The 14283-nt window shown below is 44.5% G+C and overlaps 2 protein-coding genes across 2 annotated transcripts in view; one reads left to right on the top strand and one right to left on the bottom strand.

Annotated features, from left to right (window-relative positions):
- Positions 1-4816, top strand: part of MAN2B1 (mannosidase alpha class 2B member 1) — a 90897-nt gene extending 86081 nt beyond the window's left edge. The window contains exon 24 of the mRNA XM_068274207.1: positions 4491-4816. Within this exon, the coding sequence (XP_068130308.1) occupies positions 4491-4618 (128 nt within the window). The 3' untranslated portion in view covers positions 4619-4816. The remainder of the gene's footprint in view (positions 1-4490) is intronic.
- The window catches only part of TRMT1 (tRNA methyltransferase 1), a 60395-nt gene continuing 50859 nt past the window's right edge, over positions 4748-14283 (bottom strand). The window contains exons 16-17 of the mRNA XM_068274208.1: positions 9316-9424; positions 4748-5177 (exon numbers count right to left, since the gene is read on the bottom strand). Of these exons, the coding sequence (XP_068130309.1) occupies positions 5031-5177; positions 9316-9424 (256 nt within the window). The 3' untranslated portion in view covers positions 4748-5030. The remainder of the gene's footprint in view (positions 5178-9315; positions 9425-14283) is intronic.

The raw sequence follows: 14283 nt of genomic DNA, 5'->3' as shown, positions 1-14283 counted from the left end.
ATAAAAATCTTTGCAAGATGCTGCACGCACAGATGCTGTACAGACACAACAGATCAGTATCTGCAAAAATCTGTTCCTGCCAAAGATCCGTTCCTGCAAATTGCATTCATAGTCTGATATCTGCAGATCATCATACACACCTTGTTTAACAGACATTCATCTGCAGATCAGATCCACCAGGATGGATTGTCTGATCTGCAGATGAATGTCAGTTAAACAAGGTGTGTATGATGATCTGCAGATATCGGACTATGAATGCATTTTGCAGGAACTGATATTCAAAAGATAGGTATCTGCAAAAGGTGTACAGCATCTTGCAAAGATTTCTGTCTGATGGGGAGTTCAGCTCCATAGAATAGACTATGTAGAGTATGGCTGTAATACTACATGGAAGGGGGTAAAATTGGTCTGATCTTTCATTTTCAAAAGACTATGGTCTGATGTGTGTATGAGCCTTTAGAGGCAGAGGGTCAGCAGGACTGCCAGGCAACTGATATTGCTTAAAGGGGAACTGAAGAGAGGTATATGGAGGCTGCCATGTTTCCTTTTAAGCAGTACCAGTTGCCTGGCAGTCCTGCTGATCCTCTGCCTCTAATACTATTAGCCATAGCCCCTGAACAAGCATGCAGCAGATCAGAGGATTCTGACATTGTCAGATCTGCTAAACAAAAAATGTACCCTATTGGAAAGGTAGAATAAAATTTAACTTTTAATAGTTACATTAAAACATTAACATATTTTCTTATTTGCTAGCTAATAGGTAAACTGTGAACGCAGCGGACTGGAGGAAACAAAGTTTTGGGTCACATGACCATCCTCCTAGTTCACGCTAATAAATACTGTGAACCCTACACCAAAACTGAGTTTTGGTGTAAGGTTCACAGTATTTATTAGCGTGAACTAGGAGGATGGTCATGTGACCCAAAACTTTGTTTCCTCCAGTCCGCTGCGTTCACAGTTTACCTATTACCTAGCAAATAAGAAAATATGTTAATGTAACTATTAAAAGTTAAATTTTATTCTACCTTTCCAATAGGGTACATTTTTTGTTTAGTAAATTTAAATCAGGTGTGTTCTCTTTTGTATCATTGTCAGATTTGTCAAGACTAGCTGCATGCTTGTTTCTGGTGTGATTCAGATACTACTGCAGAGAAATAGACCAGCAGGGCTGCCAGGCAACTGGTATTGATTAAAAGGAAATAAATATGGCAGCCTCCGAATACCTCTTACTTCAGTTCCCCTTTTAAAGGAAATAAATATGGCAGTCTCTATGTAACTATCACCTCAAGTTCACTTAAAGAGAATCTGTATTGTTAAAATCGCACAAAAGTAAACATACCAGTGCATTAGGGGACATCTATTACCCTCTGTCACAATTTCGCCGCTCCCCGCCGCATTAAAAGTGGTTAAAAACAGTTTTAAAAATTTTGTTTATAAACAAAATGGCCACCAAAACAGGAAGTAGATTGATGTACAGTATGTCCACACATAGAAAATACATCCATACACAAGCAGGCTGTATACAGCCATCCTTTTGAATCTCAAGAGATCATTTGTGTGTTTCTTTCCCCCTGCAGCTATCTACCACTGAAGTGTCAGGCTATTTCTTCCTGCAGAGTGCAGACAGCTGTGCCTGTATGTAATTCCTCAGTATGTGAAAGCCCAGCCAGCTCAGAGGAGGATTTATCCAGCTTGTAAAAGATAATAGAACAGAGAGAAGCTGCACTAATCTAAATATCACACAGGCAGTGTGCAGAGAGGGGCCTGGACGGGGGAGTTCATAGCAGAACCACAACACTGAAGAACTTGGCAGCCTTCCAGACACAGGCCTGACAAGTCTGACAAGAGAGAGATAAGTTGATTTATTACAGAGATGGTGATAGTATAAAGTGCTGCAGTAAGCCAGAACACATTAGAATAGCTTTTGGAACTTGTAGGATGATAAAAAACAGGATGCAATTTTTGTTACGGAGTCTCTTTAAGGGCTCGTTTCCACTATCGCGAATCTGCATGCGTCCAACGCATGCGGATTTGCACATGTAATGCAAGTGGATGGGCCTGTTTCCACTGTAGCGTTGAGGTGCGTTTTTTCAGCGGTAAAACGCACAAAAGAGCCAACGAATTTGCCTGCGAGTGGAATGCATGCGAATCGCCGCTAATGTATTTAATAGGAAATTCGCATGCGGCTATGGTATGCGAATTTTCATGCGAATTCGCATAGGTACCAATGTAACTTCAAACAGGCAGTGACATAGTTACATTCTCATATACCCTTACCTATGCGAATTCGCTGCAAAACGCGCAAAAATTCGCATCCGCATGTTATTTCATGCAATTTCAACAGCGGTGGAATCCAGGCGATTCTGCACCGCAATAGTGGAAACAAGCCCTTAGGGAGGCCATGCACATGGGATAGCTAATTTCAGCACTGCTCTGATGATGATTTAGGCACTGCTATGGGTCGTAATGTGAATTACAGCTATAGTAGCACCTAGTGAATAATTTGGGCACCAGAAAGTTGAAATTGGCAAAGGCACAAAGCAAGTTAGCCACCTCCTATCTAATAACCCCCCCCCCCCCCCCCCGAAAAAAAAGTTGCTCCAATTCAGAGTGGGAGTAGTATTTAAAGAGGAACTGTAACGACAAAACGGCCCCTGGGGGGTACTCACCTCGGGTGGGGGAAGCCTCAGGATCCTAATGAGGCTTCCCACGCCGTCCTGCGTCCCTCGGGGGTCTCGCTGTAGCCCTCCGTGCAGCGGTGACGCAATATTTACCTTCCTGGCTCCTGCGCAGGCGCTCTGATGCCTCTCGGCGCCGAAGTAGGCGGAAATACCCGATCGCCGTCGGGTCTGCTCTACTGCGCAGGCGCAAGTTTCCGGCGCCTGCGCAGTAGAGCGGACCCGACGGAGATCGGGTATTTCCGTCTATTTCCGTGCCGAAAGTCGCCACAGCGCCCCCGCTGGAGCCAGCAAAGGTAAATATTGAACTGACAGTCGGCACAGTCGCCGGCTGTTCGGAGGGCTGCGGCGAGACCCCCGTGGGACAGAGGACGGCGTGGGAAGCCTCATTAGGATCCTGAGGCTTCCCCCACCCGAGGTGAGTACCCCCCAGGGGAGGTTTTTGTTGTTACAGAGTCTCTTTAAGCTGCAGCAGGTTGAGCAGTCTTTCAGCTTCACCCTGTGCTCAAATTTGCCCATGCCATTTATAAATGAATGCTATTCATGTTTCAATAGAATAATTTTACACTTCTTTTAATACATTTTCTACAACTGAGATTGTCAGTCAAAGCTCTTCTAAACAACAGATACATTTAACTGAATTGTTGGAATTTTAGAATCTTGTGTAATTTTGTTTAGCAGTAGGTGCCACTTAAAGGAAAATATGATGTAATGTTATTCAGTTACAAAATGACTTGTATAGTGTTTATCAGTAGCCCTGTAAAGCCCCATCTACACCATACAATTTTTTTGTTATTAGATTTGATTCAATTTGACACGTCCGATCGGGATTTGATTCTATTCGACTTGCCATTGTTTTGGGGGCTTTAGGCCTCGTTCACATTGCGTTCCATTCACCTGTCCACCTGTGTTAATTTTTGGAGGAATCCCCCCCCCCCCCCTTTTCCCAGCGATTGGGTGGGTGATGCATTTGTTAAAAGCGTTTTTTTTTTCCCCCCGAGCATTTTTTTTAAATTCCCTCCCAGACGCAAGTCAGGAAGTGAACTCTTTGACCTGGAAAATAAATACAATGTATTTATTCTTAAATGTGAATGCAATCCTTACACAAAGCAATTTTTGCATTTCTCCTATACCTTCCATTGAGATGGAATCGCCCTAAAGCTGAAACTGCGTACAGTGTGAACGAGCCTTAAAGAACAAGCAACACCCATGCTAACCTAGAAATAAAAAGCACATCTATAAGTAGATAAATACTACTTCTACAACAGATGTATTGTGCTATCCACGTACTGATTCCTGTGAATTTTATAAAGTAATAGCAGAAAATCCGATTCTAGGCAGTGGCTGTCTTGCTAAGATAATACTGACATCATATCCTCCCTGACTCTTATTTTCCCTCCTCTCTTGCTCATTGTGTATTTATTAGCTGCCCTCCTCCCAGAGTCTTCAGACACTCCCACTGAGGTGTATACTAGGAACTACACTGTCTTATCCTCCAATTGCTGAGTCACCTCAGCCTTGCTTGTAAACAAGTAATCAGAGGGTGTTTCTGATAAGCAGAAGGCAGGGAAATAAATGGAAGAGGAGGAATGTATTATAGATAAAAAGTACTCCCAGCATTTAACTCTTTGGCACTAGGGCCAGTGCTCCTAAAGTATGTGATGACTACAAACCATAACAGCAGAAAGTTTTGAATGCAGGATTAGCATCTTTATCACTTAATACACTCAGACCAGTTGCTGTCGAAATTTGATTTTTATGGTGACAATCCCGCTTTAAGTGTATCTTATCTTTCTTATTTCTTCCACACAGGTCCTATCTCATCCACTAAGCACACCTCATCTGGCCTGGACCCTACCCACATCACTCTTCATCCAATGGAAATCCGCACATTCATTGCTACCATCCAGCACAGGAAATATTCAGACTGGGACAGATGATAAACTGCGGGGGGTGCTCTGTTCCAGAATGGGAGCTGCCCCCTCCCCTTGGTCAAGTGCCTTGCTGCCTATGAGTAACATCAGCTTGCCAAAGTTGTACGAAAACAGTCACAGAAAAAAAATATCTACTTGAAGATAAAAATTCACACAGTTCTTTATTTTTCTTGTTGGTAAATAAAGTATTTTAAAACAAAAAAACTTAAAGTATGTTGGCTTAGCAAATGAAAGTGTTTTCTTTTGCCATATTTCTGGAGTCTGTCCATTAAATGTTTCCTGAATGAAGGCTGGAGTTTATCATGGAAGTGCTGAGGAGTTCTGCAGCTTTTGTCAGTCTTTATCATGAAGGTGTTTTGTCATTCTCTGACTGGGGATTCTCTGATGGAACATCTTGCTTGGTTTTGTAATTCTCTGATTAGGCATTTTTCTGGGTTTTGTCATTTTCTGACAGATCATTATGCTTGGTTTCATCTTTCTCTGACGGGGCATCTTCCTGTGACTTCAGATCTGTGTCTGACATAATGTGAGAGTAACAGCAACTGTCCCCTAATTCACAGGAACCCTAAAATGGAATATTTCAAACGCAGTCATTAGTATTAAACAAAATACATTTCATTTATAGAAATCACAACCTAAATTTCTTAAAGTAAAGCAGCTAATAAGGCTAATCCAATTCACTCTCTCCTAGGCAATATTTTCACACTTTAATAAAATGCCTTTTAAGCAACCAGCAAGCATGAAAATACAATTTTTACAGAATTTTAACTACTTCTAAAATTTTTATAGTATTCTGTAAAACAAAAAAACCCACTAAAGATGAGAAATCGCTTCAATGCCTTTTAGGCCCTGTTGAAATCCAGTTATTGTTTTACCTGCTAATTTGACTGCTCTTTCACAGTGCAACGTTAGTCGCACATTAGAAAATGTTCTAACTCAGACTAACGCACAGCAATACAAAGTCTGAGCGACATTCACAGTGCACACGTTGTGTTGTAATGTGTAGAAATATTTAGAAAGTGCTGCATGCTGTGCGTTTAGCAATAAATCTGCTGCATTGTGTGTGTTGCACATACTCAATTTTTTTTTTTTAATGTAAAGCAAGCGCAGTTTTCGTTCTATCACTGTGCAATGAAACTGGCACACCAAATGCAGGGTTAAAGAATGTACTATAACGTCCAAGTTAGTCTTTCAATGCATTAGGAGCACGTTATGAAACTTTAACGTCGCATCAAACGCACCATCCCTCTGTGAAAGACGCCTTAATGTTAACTAATGAATCTGTTTGAACGCAATGTGCCAAACATACGTTTTGGAAGGCTGAGATTATTCTGTAGAGATTGATGCAGCACCTTCACGCAGAGCTCGTGGAATGGATCAAGAACTGATACATTTCACTGATCTGTTTTTGATCCATCCTGTGTGAACCAGGCCTTATATTCTTAAAAGCAGTTTAACTTGTTATTGCAAGCCACAAAAATGCATTTAGAATTACATTACAAACTAAATTATAGGAACTGCAGATCATTGGACATTTACTTAATGCTGGCAACTCTCCATCCTCTTCCATCTGGCATTTTCCTCCTTAAAGGGCAACTGAAGTGAGAAGACGATGGGGGCTACAATGTTTTTCCTTTTAAACAATACCAGTTGCCTGGCAGCCCTGCTAGTCTGTTTGGCTGCAGAAGTGCATAAATAACACCAGAAACAAGCATTCTGACAATGTCAAACACCTGATCTGCTGCAGTTCAGGGACTATGGCTGAAAGTATTAGAAGCAAAGGGTCAGCAGGGCTGCTAGGAAACTGGTATTGCTTAAAAGGAAATAAACATAGCAGCCTCCATATACCCCCCCCCCCCTCTCTTCAGTTGTACATTAAGCTGGACACTAACTATTCAATTTACTAAATGATTATTTGGGACCAGTAATAAAAAAAAAATCTCTTAAAGGGGAACTGAAATAAGAGTTATACAGAGGCTGCCAAATTTATTTCCTTTTTAATCAATACCAGTTGCCTGGCAGCTCTGCTGGTCTATTTCTCTGCAGTAGTATCTGAATAACACCAGAACCAAGAATTCAGCTAATCTTGTCAGATCGTACTTTAAAGAGGAACTGTAACATGAAAACATCCCCTGGGGGGTACTCCGAAGTAGGCGGAAATACCCGATCGCCGTCGGGTCTGCTCTACTGCGCAGGCGCAAGTTTCCAGCGCCTGCGCACTAGAGCGGACCCGACTGAGATCGGGTATTTCCGTCTACTTCGGAGCCGACAGCAACCACAGTGCCCCCGCTGGATCACTGGAGCCTGGAAAGGTAAATATTGAAGTCACAGTCGGGTCTGTCGCCGGCTGTTCGGAGGGCTGCAGCGAGACCCTGTGGGACAGAGGACGGTGTGGGAAGCCTCATTAGATTCCCGAGGCTTCCCCCACCCAAGGTTAGTACCCCCCAGGGGCGTTTTTTTTTAATGTTACAGAGTATCTTTAAAGTCTGAAACACCTGATCTGCTGCATGCTTGTTCAGGGGCTATGGTTAATAGTATTAGAGGATCAGCAAGGCTGCCAGGCAACTGGTATTAATTAAAAGGAAATAAACATGGCAGCCTCCATATACCGCTCTTCAGTTCCCCTTTAATCAGATGAAATAAATCAATCCTAATTTCAGATTGAATTTATCAATCTGATCAGATTACTTTTATCCTTTAACCTCCTTAGCGGTAACCCTGTGCTGGACACGGGGTAAGCCACGCAGGAAGATTTCTCAGGCCCCGCTGGGCCGATTTGCATAATTTTTTTTTCATACACGTAGCTAGCACTTTACTAGCTGCCTGTTACTAACAATCACTGCCGATTCACTGCTACCCACCGCGTCAGAGGGTCCCCGTTCCCCTCCCCCCCAAGACCCGATCGGCCAATCAGTACCAGGCAGCGCTGAGGGGTGGATCAGGACTCCCTCTGACGTCATCACAGCCCATCGCCATAGCGACTGGTGGAGGCCCTCATGGAAATCCCGTTCAGAACGAGATTTCCGGATGGGCGATCAGTGCGTATAGGGAGACTCTGTATGGAGGGGGGAAGCTAGGCTAGCTACATGCTAAAAAAAAAAGTTAAACCCTCCCGCGGCTGCAAGAATAATACTGGCAGGGAGGTTAACCCACTTAGCATTATGATTCTTTCTGGATTTTAGGATCTAAAAGCAGTGCAATTTTTTTTGCACCCTTTCAGACCCTAAAGCCTGGAAGAAAAAAAAAATCATGCTGCCAGGAAGATCAGCAGCAGTTTTTCAATCACTCACCTCCCTGGCTCCAGCACTGCAGTTATGCCTCCATGTATCATGACGACAGCCGGTGATCTCACCAGCAGGAAGCGGAACCCCGGAGGAGAGGAAGAAGAATGGCGGCAGACATCAGGATCCCCCGGGAGGTATGTAGAAACACCCGCTGTGCTATACTCTGCACACAGCCTCCAGTTGCTACCCCGAACAGAGGTCGGGATTACCACTCTTAGCTGCAGTTTTCCACCCCAATACTAGCCCGGGATTACTGCTAAGGAGGTTAATGGTCACAAACAATCCTTTACGATTGTTCATACAAAGAATCGTTAAGTAAATTGTATAATTAGTGGGCACCTTTAGAGTGAGAACATAAATGTTGGCAGATGATAAACTTTCAGCTGTACTGCCTTAGCTTCTTTGTGCCTATTTCACCCCATCCTCTGCTCACCCAAATGTCTAGCCTCCTTACTGGTTGTCCATTAGCACATTGATCATGTGACTGTTGTGACCCATATCACTCCCATGCTTCCTCATTGAAGTTGGAAGCATAGGAATGATGTGGAATGTGAGTGAAGCACATCAGGTACGGCAGCAGCATGGGTAAGGTCTCCTCTGCCCCAGGCAGCACTGTCTAAATTTCGATTAGGAGTAGTTAGATACTCGTAGTGCCGAAAACTAATTGTACAGTATATACAAGAGGCCAGAACTGAAGCCAAAACATTTTAAAAGAAACCAATGAGTACTTTCTCACAGGGACCAGTGGGGAACATCAGCTGAAACGGATAATAAATGGCAATGGTCAGGCAGATGTAAATAATTCTGAGCTGGGGCAGGATTATACAAGTGTGTAAAGCTTGAAAATACACCAATCAAATCCTAAAAAGGTGGCATTTAATAGGTTAGTTGTCATGCTCCATTCCACAATTGCATACTCCTGCCTCATCAGATTTACTTGCATCTCACTGACCATCCATAACACTACACTTATTTATCTGGAACAACACACCTTCTTAAACATTAGAAATTAATAAATATATACATTAGATCAGTGGCCAATATAGATGCACTTGAAGCAATCTCTTTTCAATGTACATTTTTAAAAGAAGAAAAAAATAACCTAACACGTCATAGTGAAGTACCTACTTCATCAGAGGATGCGAATATAGTATGTAAACAGCCAAAAAGTCTGCATACATCCCTCAAATGGGAAGGTCAAGCAAATTATAATTACTACAGAAAAGGACAGACCTCCCACAAGTCTGTACAATGTGAAACTTTACAAGGCAGCAGTGGAGGAGGCGGGAGTGGAGAGAAGACAAAAGCACAGCTATGACCAGTGAAGGGGGGGCCATGTGGAATCGTATAAAAGCTGTAACGGCACAGGCCTCCCCTGTAGCCCCGCCATAGTAGAGCCCACAGCTGCCCATCACTTACCACTCTGAATTTCTTGCAAGGAAACTGTTTGAGGTTCACATCTTCTGGCGTCTTCCTCTTGTTCTGGTGCTGCCGCCTCCTCTCTTCCAGATTAGTGGAAATTCCTCCTCTAGCACAAAACAAATAGATGACAAGTGAAGGAAGAACTATCTCTAAACCATAGCATGCAAAACAAGCTGCTGGGCTCATTTGCTACTACTTCAAGCGGATCAGAGATGAAAAACTATAACTAGTAACTTGTCTATATATCTTATCTAAAGTTTAGATGGTTTACACAGCAAATCTAGCTGCAAACAGCTTCAACAGTATATGATTATGTATTCCTGTGATACAATGAGGGCAGCCATGTTCTGATTGTCACAGGCTGAGGGCTGGAGATGCTATCAGCTTGCCTGAGTGTATATTCTGTCCCCTCTCCTCCTCCCTCCGCCTCTGAAATCAATGGCTAGTAACCGCCCCCTCCTACCCAGACTGAGCTCCCATAAGCCCTTGCTACAGTGCCAAGGCACAAAAGGAGCTGTGGGCGAGGCTTGTTTAGTTTATAGGGAATTAGAGTATTAAAACAAAACAAAAAAAGTATTTGGCTTGAAGAATGCCCTATAAACGATATGAAAGGAACACAATTATGCAATGAGTAATAGTTTATCTCAGATCCACTGTAAGGGACATCTCCTTAAAGTGTCAGAGGATTGGTGCTTTAAACATTAAAGGGACACTGTAGGGGGTTGGGGGAAAATGAGTTGAAGTTGCCCAGGGCTTGTAATGGTCCCCCGCAGGCATCCTGTGCAGCCACTCCCTGATGCTCTGGCCCCGCCTCTGGTTCACTTCTGGAATTTCAGATTTTAAAGTCTGAAAACCACTGCGCCTGTGTTGCCATGTCCTTGCTCCCGATTATGTCACCAGGAGTGTACTGCGCAGGCCCAGTAGGGTCTGCGCCATGCGCTCCTGGTGACACCAGGGGAAGCGAGGACACGGCAACGCAGGCGCAGTGGTTTTCAGACTTTAAAGTCTGAAATTCCAGAAGTGAACCAGAGGCGGGGCCGTAGCATCGGTGAGTGGCTGCACGGGTACAGGATGCCTGCGGGGGACCATTAGAAGCCCGGGTAACTTCAACTCATTTCCCCCCAACCCTCTACAGTGTCCCTTTAAAAAAAAAAAAAAAAAAAAGATGCTTCATAATGACTAACACAGTGACTGTTATTGCACTAATGGTAGAGTGCTGGGATTGTCACCCCCCCCCCCACCCATCTACGGGAAAGGAGGTTATGGGGGCTGGACACACCCCCTTCATTTCTTATTGTGTGGTGAGTGGAAGCTTAGTCACTGCTGTGTACAGTAAAATAATAGCCTTTAGGACAGTTTATACACCTTGAAAGACCTATTGCTACTCTAGTGTAAGCTCTTTTTTGCATTGACGGAGGAATTTAAAAAACGAAGGGAGAGTGATATGGAGAATGACATTTTCTTTTGTTACCTGGCTGTCCTGCTGATCCTATGTGTCTAATACTTTCAGCCACAGACCCTGAACAAGCATGCAGATCAGGTGTTTCTGACTAAAGTCAGACAAGATATGCTGCATGCTGGTTTCAGGTGTACGACAGACACTACTGCAGTGAAAGAGAAGCAGGGCTGCCAGGCAACTGGAACTTTTAAAAAGGAAAGGAATATGGCAGCATCTATATGCTCTCACTTCTGGTGTCCTTAAAGGACATCCAAGGTGACATGATGAGGTAGACGTGTATGTACCGTGCCAAACACACAAATACCTTGGCTGAGCATAACCCTCACTGATGAGCAATTACAGCCATAAAACACTTTCCTGTCAGTAAATGGCTTCTGAGAGCAGGAAAGAGATAAATAGTCAATAATTCATAGATTTGAGTTCTGGCATACTTCAATGAAGGTGTCATTGAGCAGAGAGAATGAAACAGTAAAAACTTAAACACTTTTAACTATAAAACTGTGGGATATCTAAAAAACAAAAAAAAAAAAAACAAAACTAATTTTAGGAGGAGGATAGATACAATTGTTCTTTTTTTTTTCCACCTCAGATGACCTTTAAAGCAGTGGTTCCCAACCTTTTCTGGCCCGGGGAACACTTTCTGACCAAATTTTTCTCCGGGGAACGGGGTTTTACCGGGTGTTTGCGCGACCTAGTGGACAGTGCCGTGCGCAGCAGGCTATGGGGGGGGGGCTGGAGTGCTGCTGCATAGCTAGCATAGTTGCCCCAGTATAGGGAGTTTAGTTGCCCCAGTATGGCTAGTATAGTTACCCCAGTATAGTGCCCCAGTATGGCTAGTATAGTCCCAGTATGGATAGGTAGTGCTCCAGTATAGTGCCCAGTATGGGTAGGTAGTGCCCAGTATGGGTAGGTAGTGCCCAGTATAGCATAGTGCCCAGTATAGCTAGCATAGTATGGGTAGGTGTGCCCCTCCCCCCTCCGCGGCCACCGCTCCTGTTACCTTATCATGAGCGGGCGGCAGCTTGTCTGATTAGATTACCCCGTAGTAGCCTCTCTCCTCTGTGGCATCTCCTATTACAGCAGCGCGTGCTCGGCGGCTGCTGTGATGAGCAGGAAGCGGTACAGCAGCTTCCTGTAGCGGCGATATGCATCGCCGTTACCATGGGAACCGCTGTACCGCTTCCTGGTCATCACAGCAGCCGCCGAGCGCACTGCTGTAATAGCAGATGCCACAGAGGAGAGAGGCTACTACGGGGGAATCTAATCGGACAAGCGGCCGCCCGCTCATGATAAGGTGACAGGAGCGGCGGGGAGGAGAGGAGCGAGAGGCCAGACGGCACACCAGGCAACATCCCGCGGCACACTAGTGTGCCGCGGAACAGCGGTTGAAAAACACTGCTTTAAAGGCTGACCGTATTCCCTCAATCACATGTTTTAAACATGGCAATTTAATATTTATGGTAATTGAAAACACAGACAGTGAACACGTCGCTTCAAAGAGATGTCTGAGTGAGCAGGCACTGCCCTTCCCTCAATACACACTCTGCGGTCCAGGCAGTTGCGTTCTGCTCTCCCCCAAAGCTGCTGCTTTATCACATATGCAAAAAATATTTGTTTTCACAAAGTTTGCTGCTTAACTGCTATTAGATCTTTGTTTCAGTTGTTTATGTGATGTACTGAAATATACATGCACCTAAAGGATTATTAGGAACACCTGTTCAATTTCTCATGAATGCAATTATCTAATCAACCGATCACATGGCAGTTGCTTCAATGCATTTAGGGGTGTGGTCCTGGTCAAGACAATCTCCTGAACTCCAAACTAAATGTCAGAATGGGAAAGAAAGGGGATCAAGGCTGCATTTCCACTTGTGCGGTGCGAATCGCCGCAGTAAAAATTTGCATGCGGATGCGAAATTCGCATTCGGGTCTATGCGAATTTTCATGCGAATTTCCATGCGAAATCGCATAGATGACGATGTATGCGAATTTAACCATGGCAGTGCTGGTGTGCTTTTCCATTGTTTCTATGCGAATTCGCATGAAAATTCGCATACCCAAACCTCATGCGAATTTCCTATTAAATACATTGTATGCGATTCGCATAGCGGTATGCGGTATGCGAATTCTGATGGCTCTGCCATGCGAATTTTTTCTGCACAGAAAAACGCAAAGGAATCCTGACAAGTGGAAACAGTCCCATTCACTTGTATTGCTATGCGAATTTGCATGCGAAAAACGCATGCGAATTCGCGATAGTGGAAATGGGCCCTTAACCTCCCTGGCGGTTTATTTATTTTGCCAGGGAGGCTGAAATGGGGTTTTTTTTAAATAAAAAAAAAAATATTTCATGCAGCCAACTGAAAGTTGGCTGCATGAAAGCCCACTAGAGGGCGCTCCGGAAGCGTACTTTCGATCGCCTCCGGCAATCGAAAGTAACAACATAGGCCGCAATGAGCGGCCTATCTTGTTTCGCTTTCCTCGTCGCCATGGCGACGAGCGGAGTGACGTCATGGACGTCAGTCGACGTCCTGACGTCAGAGCCGCCCGATCCAGCCCCTAGCGCCGGCCGGAACTGTTTGTTCCGGCTGCGCTGGGCTCGGGCGGCTGGGGGGACCCTCTTTCGCCGCTGCACGCGGCGGATCGCCGCTGAGCGGCGGCGATCGGGCAGCACACGCGGCTGGCAAAGTGCCGGCTGCGTGTGCTGCTTTTTGCAGAATGCAAATCGGCCCAGCAGGGCCTGAGCGGCGACCTCCGGCGGCATACCCCGAGCTCAGCTCGGGATTACCGCCAAGGAGGTTAAAGTGGATCCGAGGTGAACTTTTACACATTGCATAATTGTGTTCCTTTCCTATTGTTTATAGGGCATTCCTCAAGCCAAATACTTTTTGTTTTAATACTCTAATTCCCTATAAACTAAAAAAGCCGCGCCCACAGGTTTTCAGAGAGCCTTGGCAGTAGCAAGAGCTCATGGGAGCTCAGTCTGAGCAGGAGGAGGGGGAGGTGTTACTAGCCATTGATTTCAGGGGCAGAGGGGAGGAGGGAGGAGAAGAGGGGAAGAAGAGGCTCATACACACATAAGACTATAGTCTTTGGAAAATGAAAGACCACCAATCAATTTTACCCCCTTTCATGTAGTATGAGGGCCATACCTACACAGTCTATTCTATGGAGCTGAACTCCACATCAGACAGAAATCTTTGCAAGATGCTGCACACACAGATGCTGTACAGACACAAAAGATCAGTATCTGCAAAAGATCTGTTCCTCCCAAAGATCCATTCCTGCAAATTACAATGATAGTCTATGAGATCTGCAGATCATCATACACACATGATTTAACTGACATTCATCTGCAGATCAGATCCACCAGGATAGATTTTCAGATCTGCAGATGATTGCTTGATCTGCAGATGAATGTCAGTTAAATCATGTGTGTATGATGATCTGCAGATCTCATAGACTATCATTGCAATTTGCAGGAATGGATTTTTGGCAGGAACAGA

This window comes from Hyperolius riggenbachi, chromosome 3 (genome assembly GCF_040937935.1).
Source record: "Hyperolius riggenbachi isolate aHypRig1 chromosome 3, aHypRig1.pri, whole genome shotgun sequence".
NCBI classification, from domain to species: domain Eukaryota; kingdom Metazoa; phylum Chordata; class Amphibia; order Anura; family Hyperoliidae; genus Hyperolius; species Hyperolius riggenbachi.
The sequence above is the reverse complement of the archived record's forward strand: the minus strand, read 5'-3'. Positions and strand labels throughout refer to the sequence as shown.